Raw genomic sequence first — 14624 nt, 5'->3', positions numbered from 1 at the left:
GTAACAAATATATATTTGTATAATATACTGGTATTTTTAATATAATTTTGTTTTTTTAATAGATTATATCATGTATCTTCTAAACCCAGAATTCAACATCTTAGACACCAAGTTTTATCAAATAATTTTCAAAGAGATGCAGTTTCATCAACAACAAGAAATAATGGGAATTATGTATTTGAAAGAACTGTTCCTAGAATCACTCAGTCTGTAACAAGTCACCGAATTAGAAATAATGGAAGTATGTCAAATTCTTAAAATTTTAATAATAATTTATTTATTTAATAAATCTTTCTGTATATTGAAATAATGATTTTTACATTTAATGAAAAAAATAAAGTTCTAATTTTTGTACTTAGAAAAGCTTGGTATTCAATATGGGTAATATTGCAGTTTATTTAATTATATTTTATTTGTTATTAATAAGTGGTATTGAATTAAATCCTGAACCAGCTACTCATATTCCATCTTTCTCTCATGAAAAATCAGACTTCTCATGGACAGCAAAGGTTATCTTCTCCAAATGATCCTACTTCTGCAAAATCAGTGATAATAGAGGAGTATTTTACACAAGCAGGTACTGTACTGTACATTACATTTGTCTGATAATCATGAAATTAAAGATATCATTGAAAAAGCTTCAATAAAATTCTGGATGAGAAAATGGCATATATAACTGCAGTTAAATGTTATCTTGGTAGATGAATAGATAAGCTGGAGAAAGGTTTTGGCAATTTTGGTAAAGAATGATGTTCTGAAGAGTTTTAAAAAGTTATTTGAATTTTCAACTGGACAATATATGAAATGAAATTATCTATTGAGGAAAAGTATTCAGGAAAAGTACAAAACTCTTCCTCAAGAAAGTACTATTTCAGGAAAAAGTACAAAACTCTTCCTCAGAAGAGAACTCTTCTGAGGAAGAGTTTTGTACTTTTTCCTGAATATTGTCTCTGGAAGAGAGTAGCTTTTAAAAATTTGCTTGTTGTATGTCTTTCAGGAGGTATTATCTTGACAATAAGTTGTAATTTGGGATTGAATATAAACCAACCAAGAAATAACCAAAATAATTTTTGTACTTTTATTACCAGAAAATTATAATGTGAATTTTTATTTGAGAGATGTTGGAACTGAGTTGTTTTCTTAAATCTTTGTTAATTAATTTTAATTCATAGGATCTGGACAACTTAATTGTGTGAACTTAAAATAGGAACTTTATTTTAGGACAGATATTAATTTTTACAAATTCTAAAATATTAATTTATATATAATTTTCTAAGTTTCATTATTTTATTTTTTTCAGATTACAATGGAAATGGAAACCATTTATCTCCATCATACACAAGAAATGGCAACCATCATCTTATTACTATTCCAGTACCACCTAATTCTTTTACTAAAATAACTGTACCATTTAAAAATTTAAAGTTATCTGCAAATAGAAATCATATTTTATCATCAAGACCAGTTGTTTCACAAAGTGTTCATCCTTCATTTAGTCAAAATCATTTTCTTTCTTCAAATGGTTATTTTCATTCATATCCTAATCCATCTTCTAATGTGTATTCTCCAAATTATTTATATCATTCATCTATGATGAATCCTTCTCCACAACATCATCAAGTGATTGTTCATATTGGTACTAAAAGATATCCATCATTACCAGAAACTTATGTTTCTCCAAAAAATACTTATAACTTTTATCCTCAAAGTGATTCTTCCAAGAGTTCTTTTAATAATGGAGTTTATAATAATCAGTTTTCTAATAGAAATAATTTTTATATCCCAGATAAACCACCTTTACAGAACAGAATACAGAACCATCATTTATTGTCTCTTCATAATATTTCTCAAGTACCACCTCGTATTGTCATATCTTCTCCTACACACTATTTGCCCAAAAGTTATAATGATTGGAGATCATCCTTAGGCACTTCTGCCTTAGAAAAGAAACCAATTACACCACATACATTAAGAACTAATATTAAACTTTCAAAATCAAATTCTTCGTTAAACTCTAAGGATTTCATAGTTAAAAGTGATTCAGCAAATTTATTACCTATGCATGTCAGACCAACTGTAAATAAAGATATATTTGAAAAGAGAAGAAATACCTTAATTCATGTGAAAGTACGTCATCCACAGAGATATAATAGGAATTCATCAAGTTAGTTTAAACATAAATTTAAATATTTTAAAATCTTTGAATAATTTATTCTTATTTTAAAATTAATTTTAGAAGTAATTAGTAGTAATAATATAGAAAACAATTTTTAAAAATTACCATCAAATGACTTTTATTAATTATTACAGCTATTCCATTTTCATTAAAATTTCCATTATAATAATTTTGTTATTATTAAATGTTGAGACAATGGCTGATGTACAGTAGTATGCGAAAAGAAGTTATTACAATAAAATACACACATTATGGAATAAAAGTTAAAAAGAAAGGAGAGAAGAGTTTGTTAATTCAAAATGTTAAGAATTACATACATTTTATTGAGAAATAGATAAGTACATTTTCTAAATAAGATAAGTGCATTTTTCCAAGATACATATATTGATCAAATAAAGAAGGAAAACTTGGAGGTGACTGTGTGTGTCCTAGTTCTAAGTAGTGTTAGGTTACTATTGCATAAGAGTGTCAATACTTATTGATACTCTTATGCAAAACATCAATAGTATCAATACTGTTGGTTATCCAATTTACAATTGATTGCTAACCTATTAATGTAAAGTGGACATCAAATAAAGACAGATAGCAAACAGTCAGATTTATTTAATTAAAAAACAAACAATACTTCAATTAAAAAATTATTTTTTAAAGAAATATTAAATAATTTACATTTTTTAGCTTTAATTGGCTTCTTTTCTCAAAAATAATGTCTCAGGTTGTGGAGAAGGCTCTCTTGGAGCTGAAAGAGGAACCACAAATACAGCCATATTTGTGATAAATTGTTTTTTCAGATTATTGAAATAAGGATATCATCCATTATTGACCCAAAATTGAAGTGGGTTGGAATCTGGAGGCTTGATAGGTTATTCAGCATACTGCCGTAAAGCAATAATTGCATCCATTGTTGAATAATTTGCATTTGGAAAATGTCTAAAAAATTAAAGAGATCAGTGCATTATTTAGGCTTATTTCTTTATTTTCTTGTTCATTTTCAAGTCCAATTGGATTGAAGTTGAATTTATGGTATTTGCTAGTTCATTTGATATTGGTTTTGAAAAATTTATATAGTTCTTAAGTCAAAAAGCAGGGCTCTTGAATCTAGGATCTAAAATTGTTGAAATGCCACATACAGTTCATGTTTCATAACCATTTAATTTCTTGATTACTCCTTTTAATGGTTGCAATAACTTTGTACCACATTCTGTAGTAATAGAATTTTCTAGTGTCTTTAGCTTGACATGAAGTCTATGAATAATTGGGATGATTGAAGATATTGTAACAAAGTTGCTTGTTCAAAAGGTCCAAACAATTACAACATTCTTGTAAAAATACATTTTTATCAGCTGTCAATGGCAAGGGAGATTTTGATAATGAAATAAGGATGAGTCCTACATAATCTTTTAATTCTAATAATCTTATCATCATTAAATACGTTCCAACAAGTTACTGAGTTACTTTTTTAGGTGTTTTTTCTTGTTCAGTTTGGATATCTTAAACAGAGAATACATCCATATCTTAAAGTTTATCAAGAGCTTTGGTTGAGGTTTTAAAATGAGCTACAATTTCTTTACATTTTTTCTTTATTCTTATTAGTTATTCATCTCCTAGTAGAGCATTCTGAACAAGGTTTAAGTTGTGAATAAAACAAGGTAGATTCCTGATTTTTAATATGTTACAAGCACCTAACTTGCTAGTAGTTATATGATTTTATATACTAGAGACCATTTTAAAATGCTATTTTCAACATATTTGCTATATTCTTAGATGTATGAATTATGATGTAAGAATTACATATTCTTAGTAGACACTTAGTAGAAGTATCAGAATTTCAAGTACACATGATGTAAATGTATCATTAAAAATTAAATGGCATGCTACAGTTAAATATGACTGATTATCTATAGAAGTCCATATATTCATTGTTTTGGTCACATGTTTCACTTTTAATAAAAATTTTTTGAATTTTACAGGATATAAATGTTTTATATAATCTCTTAAATTTGATGATTTTTTTTTTATGTTTTGTACATCTTTTACATAAAATATATTTTGCAAGTAGTTTGCCTTACTCATCAATTTGGAAATACTCCCAAATATTAGATTTTTTTCTGATGGACATTCTACAATTAAAGATACTGTAACAGAAATATTGTTTTCCTTGACAGTATTGTATACTATGTGGCTAATGGTACTTTACTCAAAGCTAATAATAAAAATTTTTAAAACTAATTTTAAAATATGATGATAAAAAATAAATATTAGTTTTGTGTGAAAAGTACGAAAAAATTGGACTATTGATAGAGATGATATTTTTAAAACATTGATGGTATCTGAACACTAGTTCTAAGCTCATGCTGTAAGAGAACATGAATGCATGTGTACTATGTACTATGGACAGTGTTGAAAAAAAGCACATATAAAGAGAAGGGGGATTTCTTTTGTCTTTCGAGGACATGCTACTACTGTAGACTAGTGAATTTGCTCTGTGTCACCACCAGTCAACCAGATATTTGTGTCTAACAACAAATGAATATAATTTTTTTTAATATTATATATAAATCAATTAATTTTTAATTTTATAAATATAAAAAGACAAAATTTTTTTCCATTGGACTATATTGTTGCAATATATGTTATACAGTATGTTTTAGTTTTGTGTTGTTTCACATCCATCTTTACACAAAAACATGTCCTGCAGGAAATTATATTTTTTTACCTTTTAAATATATTTGCTATTTAATAATTTCATTCTTCTAGCATTGTTAAACAGCAGAAATATTAATACTTTGATTATTATCATAGGGATAACTTAATCCCAAAATCATAAATTTAACTTGTTTTAATTGTTACTCATTCTCCTAATTGTTACTGTTACTTACACACTAGTAATCGACAGTCAATTACTGGTATGTTCCCTGTATGATTAGTTCTCTTCAATAAAATTTATGCTTATTACTGAAGGATCATAAAATTAAGATATTTTTCTACTTTATATTTATGTTTTTGTAAAATATTTAAAATTTATTATTTTAGCTCATGAAATATGTACTTTATCATACTTTGGTTTTCATTTCAATTCTCCATAAACTTATATTAGGTTTTGCTTATTATAGCTATAAGTTCTCATATAACATACCTTATGTCTTATATCTTATGAAAAATTATAGTGCATTATAATGGAAACTCAAAATCTCCCAAACAGTATCTTAAAATGTAACTAAAACATGATAAAATGCATATATATAAATAATAAACTAACATATTAGAGTTCAAAATGATTAAGATGTCACTTTCTGACCATCAATTAATGATTATCAACAAATTATTTGCTTTTTATGCTGTAATATCTAGGGCTCTTTTTTAGTTGGAATGCACCACTGTACTGTATGCTGTACTGGCAGATAGCATGAAAAAGTATCAATAGCCAGTATGTAGTACTGACAGTTGTTCAGTAAAAACAGTTCTATATGTTCATTCATCATATATGTGTACCAGCAGTAATTTTTATAGAAAAGAGTGCTGGCCATACCATAAAAATTATGTTTATGATAAGCATGGCAAATAACAGACAAAAAAAATGTAGATATTATAAAAAAACAGATAAAAATTTACAAGCAATTTCCTTTAATGAACTGTTAGTCTATACTAAGTGAAGTGGAAACTTTAAGCTTGAGAAAGTTTTTTACTCTTTGTGTGGGCACTAAGAGGGCCTTTTCTCCACACCCATTGTTGGTTCAGCCATCTGGATTTGATCCTGGGTTCTTCAGAGGTATAGGCTGAAGGCTTAATTGCCTTAGCCGATAGCAAACTTGAAGAAAGTTGAGGAAGTTTGCATTTAAAATTTCAGTTGAGACTTTTCCTGCCAATTGTTTAGTTAAAAATATTGTGTGAATTTTTGGAATATAAACTATAAAATTTTGCTATATGAACATCAGCCAAAAACATTATGATGAGATATGCATATCATATGAAATTTGAGTATTAAGACCAAGAGATGTTCTACCAGGAAAATTTTAACTAGGATGGCATTCTGTAGGATATTCCTATATATTTTTTAAAACCAATGTTTAAGGAAAACAAATGATTGTTGATTACATTGGGCTATATTAATGGTACTAATTACCTATTAAATGTCAAGTAGTTTGGTTTAGAGGTAAGCATTAAGCTACATCTCTTAAAAAATTTAATAATTATATGTAATCCAGCAATTATTTGGCTTTAATGTAATAATTGGGTTTATAGATGTTTATATTTACCATCAGAATAATTTTGAAATGGATATCATGCACAGTTCATAGTATTTGTTGAAAATTATTTTTAAAAATTGTTTAAAATTGTATATTAATATCTCAATATGTTCAGTTTATTTTAAAATTATTTAGAAACTCATTTATTACTATTATTTTAAATAGGACCAGTCAATCCTACTCACCCACCTGTCATTGTTCGATCATCTGGTAATATATAATTTAATTTATTATTTAACATGAATAAATTTTATTCTCTTAAATTTAGGAAATAAATAAATGGCTAATTTATTAATAAATAAAAATTCTAAATTTTATATGTGTAAATCACATTACTGAATGAATGAAACAAAGAAAAGAAGTTTGTTTCAAGTATGAATCTGCATTGCTTCAATTCATAGATTAATACTTGAGATATGGAGAATTATGCAATGAAGTTTATATTTAAATATGTTATTAAGTTCATTATGATCTAAGAACAAGTACAATGGTGAAGCCATTCTTGGAATGAGACTATGTCTCAGAGAGTGCAAGCAACACATGTGCAAATCTCTGAGACATAGTGTTGGAGATTTGTTCATGCGCCTGTTTGTAGAAACAGTCTCAGCATTTTGTATTTTATTTTGACTTGGTTCTTGGTTCCCTGACTACCTACAAGTCTGGTTTACTTTTTGCATGCATGATTTGGGCATCAAATACTCTGTACCAAATTGCAACTCCTGACCCTGACATGTACTCCTTCATACCTCTAACATGTGCAGCCATTGACAGCAGTGTGATTTTAGAGATGAGACATAGTCTCATCAAAAATAATTAAAACTAGAAGAAAAGTATATATATATATACTTCTAGTTTTAACTATTTTGTATATATATAATTATTTAAGAGCCATAACTTTTAACCATAGTTGAAATTCCTGGTACCTAGAATTCTTAAGATGCAGATAACGTTTACATATGAATAGAAATAAACTTTAAAAAAACGATTATAATAAATTCTGAAAAAAATCAGCATAACACTTTTTCTGTTATGTTAATTTAAAAAACTACCAGGGCTGTGCAGTTGCGTAAAAACTTTTCCTTACCTTACCAACTTAACTTTTCCAACTTTTCCTTACGACTCCGACTCTGACTCCTACCAGGGGCGGACTTGTTGCCGAAAAAGACCCGGAAATTCTGATGTCATCACGTGACTTCAGAATAAAAAATTCAATAAATAGAGTTCTAATAAAGATAGAACGTAGAAACTTTTCATTCCAAAGTTAAAAGACTCCTCTAAGTAATATATAAATATGTATTTGATAATTTTTACTTTTCCGGCTGTTATATATAACAGAGGGAAAGTATAGCGCTGGGTCAAAAAATGACCCTCCCAAATATTTTTGGACGCAGGATACCTTGAAATTTCGAGATATGCAAAAGATTCGAGGCTTTTCTATATGTGTGGATGTTAGACTGTGTGGGGGGGCATGATTTTGTTCACCCTGTTTGAAGCCTAATAATTTTTGTGGTCAGAGTGGTCAGAATCGGAGTCATATGGTTTAACACAGAAGTTAGTTATTAAGCATCAAAATGGTTGAACTAAATCGTGTCCCCATATACATTCTAATATCTTAGGCAAGAACATATTAACAGGTTTTACTGTACTATTATAAAATGGGAAAAAAGCTTACTTTGAGGGTAGAGACGAGTTTTATTTTATTTTAAATTTTGAATGCTAATAATAAGTAAAATATTCATTAAGAGATATGACACATGACCCTTTTATATCTTCACCCTGTCGACCTTTAATTAAGGACCAAAATTTAATAGTATTAATGCCCCTTTATACGTAAGCTACAGTGCCACATTTCGTTTCTTAAACTTTACCCATTCAGAGACATTGTTTAATATCTCAGAACAGAAAATAAAGAAATTAAACAAATTAGACGTTAACACACACGTGCGTGCGAATTTTTTCCCTTTTATTGACTTTTTTGAGGGGTTTGGCTAGATTTGCAAAAAAAAACTGGAGGGTCAAATTTGACATGATTCCAATACTTTTCCGTTTTATATACATAACAAGTTGGTAAGTAAAAAGGAGTCAGAGTTGGTGGACTTTTTGACGACTCCGACTCCACAGCCCTGAAAACTACATAAGAGTTTTATAATTCATAGTCCCAAATGTAAATCTCAAATTGTTTCCAAGATTTAGTTTATCTGAAATAATGAATTTATTTGATGAAGCAAAAGTTTTTCTAATAAAGAATATCTTATAATATAAAAAAGACTTTTTACATACAGGCAGTTCCTGACTTATAACTTCAGTTTATAATAGCTGAAAATTGTTTGATGTAGTCAAAGACATTACATATGGTTAACAGAGTTTGAGAAAGGAGACATCATTGAGCTGAGGAAAGCAAGATGGCATTTTGCTGAATTGCTTGCTATCTGATCTATCCTGACCTGATGTGAGGAGGTGTTTGAAGCACTGGATATTGAGTCACACATATGTAGAAAACAGACCACTAGGAGAGATGATTGTCTGACAAGATTTAGAGGAACTTAAAAATATGATGATACAGGTAATCCCCGTATAACACGGCACTTCTATAGCAGAGATTCACTCTAACATGATTCGAGAATTGGGACCATCCCCGTATAACATGGTACTGTTATAGCACGGATTCACTCTGACACGGTTCGAGAATTGGGTAAAACCCTCATACAACATGAAATGTAATAAATTTTTACATACTTAAATACTAATAGTTCACAAAAATTATTATTTTCATGAACTTTTAGTACATAAGTATGTAAATTTTCTTTTCTCGCCTTCTGTCGATACACATTGTCCTTCTTGAAACTTGTTTCAATGTTGCCAGATCTCGACGCTTCTGCTTCTGATGTTGCCAGATGTTTTTTCCTTATTTCATACTTGATTTATTCTTCATAAGTGCTTAGCACCATATAAGGAAATTTATAAAGATGTTTTAACTAGAAGTAAGCAATCTAAAATTACATACTTTTTGCCAAAGGTAGGGCATGGATCTGAAGATAATGCAGAGAAATGCTCAGAGGATAAGGATAACTTGCCAAAAAGAATAGTGCTTTTAGTGATGAAGAAGAAAACATTGTTTAATTTATATTAATATGTATCACTTAAGAAAATTTTAATAAAGATATTTATCTTAATTATGAAAATATAATAGCATATTTTTTAATTTTTGGAACCTAACCCTCATTTTTGTACTAGTTCTTTGTTTGGTATAACACGGCTTCGCATAACATGGCAATTTTTTGGAAAGTAACTCCCGTGTTATACGGGGGTTACCTATATTTTAAACATCTTTCAAGAGACTGGAAAACTGTTTTTGTAAAAACATCAATGGGTAACATTCTGATAATCCTACATTGCTATAGAGAAAGTTACCTTGAAAATCGTTGTATTTGGAATAAAGTTTAAAAGCAATATTAAATTAAATATCTTGTTTTATTCTTAATTTCATAAATAGGTAGTAATTTTCATTGCTTTGTATCATTTGTATATTTAAATTTCCTTAATCTATAAAAATTGATTTTATGTTATTTCAAGATTGATTTAAAATAATTATACTAATTAATTAATGTAAATTTTATAGCAGTGCCAAGATTTTTTCCAAACTCTCCAAAGATAGAGTACCCACCTAATTGTATTAGATGTCCAAGTGATCAAATACTAATAATTGAGAAAGGAAAAAGTTGTGCTACTGTAACTGTACCTCCAGTTAAGGCATGTTCTCGGTAAATGGTGATTATTATTTTTATTTATTTTAAATATTTACTGTATTTATTTTGAATATATTTTCTTTAATAAAATATTTATAAAATATTTTGTACAGCCATGATTTAAGCAAATCTATACTTGACATGAAAATGCTTTTTAGTTTATTATGTTTTTCTCATAATAAAATAACTAAAACCTAACAAAAACTTTAATAAAATTTCTACATTCCAGCTAAATATGGAATACAGTACTGTAAAATGCTAGTGTATTGTAGTAATATTACAATTTAATGTAAATTTTCTGACTACTTTATCTCCAAATGTTTATTCTCATGGAACAAATATTTTAAATTGGGATTTCTTGAAAGTAGATGGAAAAAGTCATATGATTTAAATAAAAGATTATTGAACAATTAAATTAGATATAATGAAGAATAATAATCTTATAATCTACTAAGCTTGGTTAGTTCCAATATTATCAAATAAAATTTTAACAATCACCTCTTAAGGGAAGCAATTCTTCAATTCATAGAAAAAGTTTTTGGCTCTTTTCAAGCCATTTTCAACTTCAATAACTGATAATAAGCAAACTTCTCTGAGTTTGTTAACAAATATAGTGGTACCTCAGGATATGAATGCCCCAGCATACAAAATTTTCAGGATACAACATGAAATTCGAACATATTTTTGCTCCACAATACGAACAAAAACTCACCACACCACGTTACATTAGTTCACAGCGCCATTTTTTATTCACTTCTGTTCACTGGTCTCAGTCTGTGTGTTTGCTTCGTCTTGGAAGAATCTTGCTTGATAAAGGAAATCTTGAGGTATTATGAGAAAGTGACTGATTTTATTGAAAAGAAACATCCCGACAAGGTTCACACTGGCCGTATTGCTGCTAGGAGTAATGACATTTGCCTAAGTCATTTTAGAAACATTTTAAAAAGTAGGCAAAGCCAAACCTCTTTGGATAGATATTTTACCAAGCGACCTCTATCCAGTGAAAGTGCTGGTGAAAGTGAAGGAAAGAAAGCAAAAAGCAGTGAATAAAAATTTAAAAAATATATATATAAAACAACACTAAATTTTTTATCTTTTCTAAGTTATTTTTAAGTTATTGTTACATTATGTTATGTAAGTTAAGTTTTAGTATCATTTCCCTTCTCCCTCACTTCCGCCACCAGTTTACACCTCCACCGTCGTCTATCCTCAAAGGTAAAGTGCAAATAAAACTACATTTTTTTTAATCAATTATTATTCTATTATGGTTATTTATACATTTACAACTACAAAATGCATTTTTCAGTGTTTTCCTTACTATAGTTATTTTTTTTAATGTACTACTTAGCTTTAATTTGAGTGTGTTTTTTGTGTTGGAACTAATTATTTGGTTTTACATGTAATCGTATGGGGAAAAATGATTCACCTTATGACATTTTCATGATACGATCTCAGTTTCGGAATGGATTAATTTCATATCCTGAGGTACCACTGTAATAGAAAAAACTTTTGGATTCTTTGTAGAATTTTTAATGATTTTGTTATAGAATAATTAAATTACTTTTAAGATTTTCTTCAATTTTAATAATATAAAAATTACCAACCAGCAAATTTTATAAATTGAGCTAAAACTTAAATTAATTAGGCTGCAATTTGAAAACTTTGCAGACCTATAAATTTCCTCTATTGTGTGTCTGTTTGTCTGCCCTTCCTTAATTTCAAAAACAGTGTTAGATAGATGAATGTCGAGACCAGATATGGAAAGCTTATGGCCAGGAGGCTCCAATTAATTATATATGAACTTCTGCTTTGGGCAGGAAGTCATGTTATTTTGATTAAAAGATTTTCTCCTGAATGGAGTTAGATACGTGACTGGCATGACTTCATTGTTAACAGGAAAAGTATGATGTACAGAGGCAAGATATTACTAAACTTAAATGCATTGTGATGAAAAATTGCAGCCTGGCATTATGATGATGTCACAATAAATAATTACTCCTATTTAATAGAACTTCAATTTTCCAAAAAATATATACTTACTTTTATATTTAAAAACTATTAATCTTAATTATTCATAATTTTATTGCTGGAAGACTGTTTTATTTAAGTTGTTAGGTCTACCTGAATAATGTATAATGCATTCACAAAAAAGTAATGGTAAATATTTTGAAAGTTATCATCAGTTCAATGTAAATTTACTTCACTTTTTGAAGAATATTACATCCCTGAAGATGATTTGGAACTTAAAGGCACTTTGGAAGCCATATATTTAATTCTGATATTCCAGTAAAGCTGTATTTTTATAATATTTTATAATAATAGATTTAATATGTAAAATATTTTTCTGGACAAGATACAAACTGAAAGCAGATGATTTTAAGATGCAAAGTAAGTCTGATATCGTACTTTTAGATTTTTTATTTTTGTTTTTAGGAAAATACATAAAAGATTCTTGCATCTTTTATAGGAACAGGATTGAGACATCAACCAGTAACAGAAAATGATTCAATAGCTCACAGTTAAGGGATAAAATATATTGATCAATATTAAGGTGACCAACTATTTTACAATGAAAAGGAGGACACAAATAAATTGAAGGAAAAAATATTGTAATAAAAGAAACATTTTATTCATTGCAACAATAATACACTATAATAATATCTACTGCATTTATATGTGCCATGTAATATTTCAGTAAGAAGTAAACAAAGCTACTTCCACGCAGCATGCTTTCTCAAAATCTTTTGTGTGGAGTGCATGCGTCTTATAATCACATCTTGCCACACTGTACCAATACTTGATGAATCATCACGTTAAATAAAACACGTCACATACAACGGATCGGCTTGGCATCGATCGAATATGGAGATTTGCAGATTAGTCTTCAAATATTGAAAAGGAGGACATGTAGAGGACACTTTTCGAGGGAGGACAGAACTTAAAAACGAAGGACTGTTCTCCCTAAAGGAGGACTATTGGTCACCTTATCAATATATAAATATAATCTAAAAAGATATGAACTCTTAATAATAATAATAACACAATTGTTCAGAATATGGCTTAATAAGAAATTATTTTTTTTTTTTAGAAATATTTTGAAATTTTATTAAGTAATAAGTAAAAATTTCTTATTCAATTTAGTGTCTTATTTTTTTATTGTTAATTTTTTATAGTACTTCTGAAGATAGATAGACTAAATTAATTAAGTTTACAGTGTAAAAGAACATGAAAATTTTAATTTACTAAGACATTTTACTTTATAAAAAATATATTATACATATTAAAGAATTAAATTAATTACACAGTTGAATATTTTTAAATTTAAATTTTAGTTACTGTTGTTATTATGCTGGTATTATTTATCATTGATATATGTATATATAAATTCTTTAGAATTACAAAAACACCTGGTAAAATGGATGTGTTACTGGGCATAGGTCCTAAACCCGGAAGTTCAGTTAAAGAAGGTGCTTATATGATGCAGTTTCATATTCTTAAAGCTGGATCCAAAGTAAAAACATGCCAATTTAGGTTAAACGTTAAAGGTAATTTCTTTTATTCTTTTTCTTATTTTTTATTAAATTTGTGAAAAAGATATACATATTAAATACATAATGAAACATAGGAAAACAGTATAGCATTACATTATTATACATTCTTGCGTTGAAATCTACCCATACATATATATATCACTAACTGACATGAAATGTTTGAGGGAAAGAAAAAAAAAAATGAAATTGTGCAGTAGACAAAAGACATTGAATATGTTTTTAGAAAAATTCAGTTTAAAAAAAATAAATGTTTAATAAGGCATTAAAATGTAATCCGTGATGCTTTGTAGAACGTTGTCAGATCTGATCAGCTGATTTTAAGAACCATCTTTGTTAATTAATCTGCATCAATGTCCTAATTTAATCAAATTGTTCTTTCAAACACCATAACCGTGTATTTCTATTAATAGGACTTATTATACTGGTGTATAGAATTATAGCAACACAGTCACACAGATTAAAATTGGTTTATTTATGATTACCTGCTAATCATAAATAAACCAATTTTAATCTGTGTGACTGTGTTGCTATAATTCTATACACCAGTATAATAAGTCCTATTAATAGAAATACACGGTTATGGTGTTTGAAAGAACAATTTGATTAAATTAGGACATTGATGCAGATTAATTAACAAAGATGGTTCTTAAAATCAGCTGATCAGATCTGACAACGTTCTACAAAGCATCACGGATTACATTTTAATGCCTTATTAAACATTTATTTTTTTTAAACTGAATTTTTCTAAAAACATATTCAATGTCTTTTGTCTACTGCACAATTTCATTTTTTTTTTCTTTCCCTCAAACATTTCATGTCAGTTAGTGATATATATATGTATGGGTAGATTTCAACGCAAGAATGTATAATAATGTAATGCTATACTGTTTTCCTATGTTTCATT

The 14624-nt window shown here is 28.1% G+C and overlaps 1 protein-coding gene across 1 annotated transcript in view; it reads left to right on the top strand.

Annotated features, from left to right (window-relative positions):
* LOC111637666 (sushi, von Willebrand factor type A, EGF and pentraxin domain-containing protein 1-like) overlaps positions 1-14624 on the top strand; it is a 127866-nt gene that overhangs the window by 39267 nt on the left and 73975 nt on the right. The window contains exons 3-7 of the mRNA XM_023383217.1: positions 63-241; positions 1301-2164; positions 6589-6633; positions 10043-10184; positions 13563-13714. Of these exons, the coding sequence (XP_023238985.1) occupies positions 63-241; positions 1301-2164; positions 6589-6633; positions 10043-10184; positions 13563-13714 (1382 nt within the window). The remainder of the gene's footprint in view (positions 1-62; positions 242-1300; positions 2165-6588; positions 6634-10042; positions 10185-13562; positions 13715-14624) is intronic.

This window comes from Centruroides sculpturatus, unplaced genomic scaffold (assembly GCF_000671375.1).
Source record: "Centruroides sculpturatus isolate CEXI.00-Female unplaced genomic scaffold, Cexi_2.0 scaffold1196, whole genome shotgun sequence".
NCBI classification, from domain to species: domain Eukaryota; kingdom Metazoa; phylum Arthropoda; class Arachnida; order Scorpiones; family Buthidae; genus Centruroides; species Centruroides sculpturatus.
Note: the sequence above shows the minus strand (reverse complement) of the source record. Positions and strands in the feature narration are given on the sequence as shown.